The 6,183-nt window shown below is 41.7% G+C and overlaps 1 protein-coding gene across 1 annotated transcript in view; it reads left to right on the top strand.

Annotated features, from left to right (window-relative positions):
- The first annotated feature begins 512 nt into the window (after positions 1 to 512).
- Positions 513 to 6,183, top strand: part of SGIP1 (SH3-domain GRB2-like (endophilin) interacting protein 1) — a 154,995-nt gene continuing 149,324 nt past the window's right edge. Inside the window, exon 1 of the mRNA XM_015415785.1 lies at positions 513 to 654. Within this exon, the coding sequence (XP_015271271.1) occupies positions 513 to 654 (142 nt within the window). The remainder of the gene's footprint in view (positions 655 to 6,183) is intronic.

Here is a 6,183-nt window from a genome sequence, read left to right as displayed (position 1 = left end):
CCATGAGGGGGAGTGCTGCATACGTTCTTGCAAAAAAAGGGAAAACACTCTTGCAGAAGTTTGTTATAGGGACAAGGCAGCTTATTGCCCCTTACAAGGAAAGTAATGTCTAAACTGACTATTGGACAAGGCAGTGATCCATGAGGGGGAGTGCTGCATACGTTCTTGCAAAAAAAGGGAAAACACTCTTGCAGAAGTTTGTTATAGGGACAAGGCAGCTTATTGCCCCTTACAAGGAAAGTAATGTCTAAACTGACTATTGGAGACCTTAAGGTAGGAAAACCCTGCCATCTTGATTTTCTGTGGGCCTTATTTATTGTTGGCAAACCCTTTCAGTCATAATAGAATTCTGAGGCATCACTCCCAACAACTTGGTTACTATGGAGCTTCTTAGCTAGGGCTGAGAAAGGATGGATTTTCCTCTCCTTTTCAGGAACAACAAACGGGGGGGTGGAGATGGATTTTGAGGAGGTCCAAGCTATCTCCTGTCATCTGAAATGATTCAAGGGGTAATGGCTCATCCTGTAAATTATTTGTCTGCAAAGTCTGTGGGGGTAGAGTCAGCTGCTGCAGTGCACAGTGACACAACTACTAGGCCTCAATACAATGAGGAAAGAAAAGAAGAAACCAGCTCACGTCCTTACAAGAATGAGAGTAAGTCTGATGTAATACACAAAACAATTAATCTTCTTGGTGTGTGAATTGTGTCCATATCCAAAAGACTAAGCCTCATACCACTTCCTAAACTCCATTGAAACACATGATACTTCTGTGTAGGATCCACTTCATAGCAGCATGAATTTAGCATGGGTGATAGAGGTTAAAGTAAGTAGCAATGAAATATGATGAAATCATTTTAAATGGAATCAAGTGGTTTTAAGATTCCCTCCTGCTAACAGTTATGTGGTAGATGCAGCAAAGTAACCAAAAGATACTTTTGACTTTTCTGCTTCTAGTTGAAATTATAGATGAAAACTGAAAATAAAGTGAAATGCTAACCTAGCACTTCTCAAAGAGTGGCTGGTTCTGTAATGTTTACAATTTACTGCTGTTACACAAGCTGTGGTCAGTATCTGCCAGTTCCTATTATTCTCAGGAAGATAGCTCCTTAGACTCGTGATAAACGCTTTAATCTGTCAGGATTTATCTGGAAAAGAGTATGTGAAAGTAAAATTAAAAAGCAATGATGATCATGATTAAGCCCATAATGGCAACATAGGGTTGCCAGCCTCCAGGTGGGGCCTGGAGATCTGCCACTTTTACAACTGATTTCCAGCTAACAGAGATCAGCTCCCCTGGAGAAGATAGCCGCTTTGAAGGGTGGACTCTACAGCATTGTACCATGTTGAGGCCACTCCCCTCCCCAAACTCTGCCCTCTTCTGGATCCACCCCCAAAGTCTCCAGATATTTTCCAACCCAGACCTGGTAACCCTAGCTGAATACCAGAATATTGCCTTCAGAAAGGAGTGGAAAATTAATTTTAAAAAAGAGGGTTTCCCCCCTCTTCTACTCATTTATAGGCTGATTATATATAACATCCCAATAAAATCATACTATCTACTTAGCCAAAATATGAGAATGTGGATTCCAATATTATGTGAATAAAAGACATTTTAGCTCTTTTTCCACGAAATGACCCCTGCATTAATTAATTCCCCCTTCCCCATCCATAACTGTATCAAATACTACTTAGAATCTCCTGGTCACAAATATTTTAATTTATGAACTTAAGTAGCCATGATCTAACATACTGTTGAAATCAGGAGCTATCTCTTTGTTGGAATGGTACCAATTTGTGTTTCCTGCACTGCAATTCTGTGCAGAGTTGCACACTTCTAAAGCCATTGGTGTCAAAAGGTTGAGAAGGGTGTAACTCTGCTTAGGATTGCACTGTTGATACTCATGCACAGAGCAGTCACAAGAAAAGCATCTTAGAAATTACTTTTAAAAGAGCATTATTCCCATACATTCATGCTGATCCTAGACCAGTGCCATAGTGTTAGTTGCATCCATGGTCTTGAATATAAATTATGTAAATTGCTTGCTGAATTGGAAGTTGTGCTTATGTTTGCTGCCTGGGGGGTATGAGGAGGAGGAGATGGACACAAACTGCCAGATTTCAATTACATTTTCAATATAAATTGTACTATAGATAATGGATTTTCCTTCTTTGTATTTGAGCCTTGTAGAAAAGGGATATTCTGTACATCTCAATGTTAAATTGTATAGCAGAGGAGTACTTAGACTTTAAAGAATTCATTGTGTTATTTATTAAAATATTTCTATCCTGCCTTTCCCTTGTAGCTTACAACTTCAAGATTAAAAGCTTATTAAATACTTTAAAACTTCTACTACATTAACTGTCTTCCCTAAAAAAATGCCTATAATTTGAACCACGTTAAAAACTTTCTCATATTATATTTATTAAGATATTAAATTTAAATTATTTTGTACAAGATAACAAAAACATTGGTGTGGGAAGGAGAATTTTGTCCCATAATGACAGCAGTGTGACCAGAACATGACTTCCCACAACCTCGTTATGTACAGCCCTCACAATTACAATGGGCGTGCAACATTTTCATGTTCTCATTGACAAAATAATGTGGTGTAAGTAATTGAAATATCTGATATCCTTTCAGTAGAAGCACTATTGATGGGGAGCATTCCTAATTCTTACAACTGGAAGGAAAAACTTGTTTTTATTATTTAAAAACATTAACTTAAGCAGCCTCCGTATGAATTAAGACTTTCATTCTCTGCTTTAGCTGAAAAAAGCGCATTTTAAGAACATCAGAGAGGTTTGTGCATAAAACAGTTTCCTCCTTGACAGCAGGTCGTTTCCCTGGAGGATGACATTGATTCTGCAATCCTAAACAGAGTCACACCACTCTAAACCAATTTAATTTAATGGATTTAGATGGGTATAACTCTGTTTAGGATTGCACTGTAATTCTTGTATTATGCCAGCTGCCAGTGTCTTCTTTTCTTGCTCTTTTTCTGGTCTTAAGGCCAAGAGGGCAGGGAAGAGGTTAGAGATCAACATAGCTCAGTGCTGTCTCTTTTCAGTTAGTCTAGCTCAACGCCAAGTTATTGCCTCCTGGGATTAGGGGAAGGAAGCAATGGTGTTTCTTTTGAAAAAACGTTATGACCAGGCAGAATGATGGCATCTGTGATGTAATAAAGCTTCTTTCAAAAACAAGTTGAGTCGGCAGGGTTGACTAGAGGTGATGTTGCAAGTGGATTTCTTAAAGCAGACTGTTATTGATGTTGCTGGCTATTTCAAAGCACTAACTATTGCCTTTATAGTTCAAACCATGGACACTAGAGATGTGTCAGGAAACTTTCTACCATATATGCTTTCTTGTCTTATGTGCTGTCATGCAATAACATGACAACAGTTTGGACACAGAGCAGGGTCTTCTCTGCAGTGGTACCTGCTCTCTGAATTTCTGTTTTTCGTGGCTCAGTCATTTCTAGAGATGGGCACAAACTGGGAAAATGCAGTTCAGTTTGTGGTTTCTGATGTGCCCCGTTCGCAAACCATGAACCATCATGAATTTTTAGCCACCTCACAAACCGGTGAGGTTCATGAGGTTCGTGAGGCAGTAGGATGCTCCCCCCGCCCCGGATCTCCTGCTAACTCTCCTCTACCTGGTCTCCAAGTTTGGTGAGGATTGGATTTATGAGGTCCAAAGAAGGTATCCCCAGGAAATTGCTTTCTAGGGAAATGACAGGCAGTTTCCTGGAGGCTGATTCGGCCGAAACGCGTCAGGTCAACTCTTTTAGCCCTGGTTATGGTCCCCCCCAGATCTCCTGCTAACTCTCCTCTACCTGGCCTCCAAGTTTGGTGAGGATTGGATTTATGAGGTCCAAGTCATGGCCCCCAAAGAAGGTATCCCCAGGAAAGTGCTTTCTGGGGAAATGATAGGCAGTTTCCTGGAGGCACCTTCCTGGGGGGCAGTATCTCAGACCCTGTAATCTAATCCACACCAAACTTGGAGGGCAGGTAGAGGAGAGTCAGCCAGAGGTCCCCTGTGAGTTTGGTGTCTCTAGCTTGCAGAGGATCAGTTCTATACACTCAACCTTCTGACAAGCAGTCATTTTGACAGGTGAAGGTTCAGGAGGTTCAGGAGTGTACAGAACAGATCCTGTGCACGCTAGAGACACTAAACTTGGAGAGCATGTAGTGGAGTATCCAGGGGAGGTCTGTTGCGAACTTGGTGTCTCCAGCTTGCACACGATTTGTTCTATACACTCCTGAACTTCCTGAAACTGTGCCTGTCAAAATGATTCAGGTTTGTAATTGTATAGAACAGATCCTGTGCAAGCTATAGACATCAGAGTCACAGGTGATCTCTCTGGGATGCTCCTTTACATGCCCTCCAAGTTGCTGCTTTGAGGTTCTGTAAACAGTTTGAGCTGAAACAAGGAGAAATTGTGCCACAGCTGCGACGTGACTCGAGAGAGGGGGGTTAAAGTTTAAAACCCTTTCTGCTCAGCTGGCAGGCAAGAGACGGGAGGTACAGCCTCTTGCCAGTGGAGTTTTCTCCCTGCTTGCTAGCAGGAAGAAGACTCGGCAGACAAAGAGGCCACACAGTTGCCCCCTTCCTCCCCTCTCTTCCTCCATTGTATCCAATGGAGAAATTGTGCCACTACTGTGGCATGACTCCAGAGAGGGGGTTTAAAGTTTAAACCCCTCTCTGCTCAGCTGGCTAGTGGGGGAAGACAGGGGAGGTTGGGTGGCCTCCGTTGCCAGCTGCCAAGTCTTTTTCCTGCTAGCAAGCAGGGAATCCAGGGAATCCATGCTTTGTGGAAAATTCACAGGGCGAACCTGTTCTAACCCAGCAGTGCTGAGTTCCTTTTAAAATAGCAAAGCAAATTGCATTATAAAAATGCTTTTTTCCTTTGAGCTGCAGCAGTGACTGAAATATATGAAAGTAATGTTCTGCCTCTTTTGTGTGGCACTGAAAGCCAGAAGTTTAGCTGAATTCTTAAAAAGTAATGAAAGGTCCTGGTCACATGCAGAATTAGCCATGCGATAGGGACAAATGCCAGGTGGATTTTAAGGGTGCGATCACACGAAAACATCTGGCAAGTGTCCCGCACCCGTCAGCAACCCATATCACCCCACCAAAGATGCGGAGTAAAAAGATACCAGGGAAAGTGCACTATTTTCCGGAAAATGCGCAACACAGGCGGGCGTCTGATCACAGAAGCACTAGTATCCTGTCACATCCGGTGCCTGTCTGCGTCCCACCAGATGGGTTTTTTTACGTCTCCATGGTATGTGTGCAAACACGGAACTGCGCATGCACACAAACATGTCACCACATGTGTGATCGTGCCATGCCGCTTCTTTCTCCCCCCCTTCTTTGCCACGCTTCACCATCAACATGTGATCGGTGGCTGACGGCCTGAGCACGGCGCCTCGGGGGAACGTCTGATCATGATACCATGCTTCGTTTTGCTCTGGAGCAAAAAGCCTCACTTCCCCCCGGATTATCTTGCTCATGTGACCGGGGCCAAAGATGTGTTCTTTAACAGTTCATGTAGCAATAACATAAACTGCAATTCTGTATGTTCATGCACATTGGAGATTTCATCCTTTTAAAAATACAGTTTATAGAATTTTTTTTTTAATCAAACTTTTTATTTTTGGATATAACAACATGTTAAACATTACATCTTTTCTTTTGACAAATATCCTTTTCTCTTATCTCCTCTCCCCCCCCCCCTCGGTGGCTTCCTGCAATGCTCCCCCCCTCCTTTCCGTATTATTGTCCCATTATCATTATACATTTTCTCTTTCAAGTTTTCAGGTAACCATTTCAATTAACATATTCTCTATTTCAGATCTTATCTATTACAATTTCCGCTCTTAGTAACTATCAAAGCAAAGTAAATTGTTTTTAACATCCCAATTTTTCTCTATATATTCTTTAAAGTCTATCCATTCTTCAAAGAATTCTTCATCTTCCTTGTTGTTAAGTTTCTTCGTCAATTTGTCCATTTCTGCCATAAAAAGCATTTTCTGTATCCATTCCTCTATTTCTGGTATTCTGTCTTGTTTCCAAGACTGTGCATAGGTCATTCTAGCAGTAGTAATCATATACCATAACAATGTTCTTTTTGTAACATTTACTTCCTCCATCTTAAGTCCTAGAAGTAAAACTTCTGGT

The sequence above is a fragment of the Gekko japonicus genome, unplaced genomic scaffold (genome assembly GCF_001447785.1).
Source record: "Gekko japonicus isolate JY-2015 unplaced genomic scaffold, Gekko_japonicus_V1.1 scaffold20, whole genome shotgun sequence".
Taxonomy (NCBI): domain Eukaryota; kingdom Metazoa; phylum Chordata; class Lepidosauria; order Squamata; family Gekkonidae; genus Gekko; species Gekko japonicus.
The sequence above is the reverse complement of the archived record's forward strand: the minus strand, read 5'-3'. Positions and strand labels throughout refer to the sequence as shown.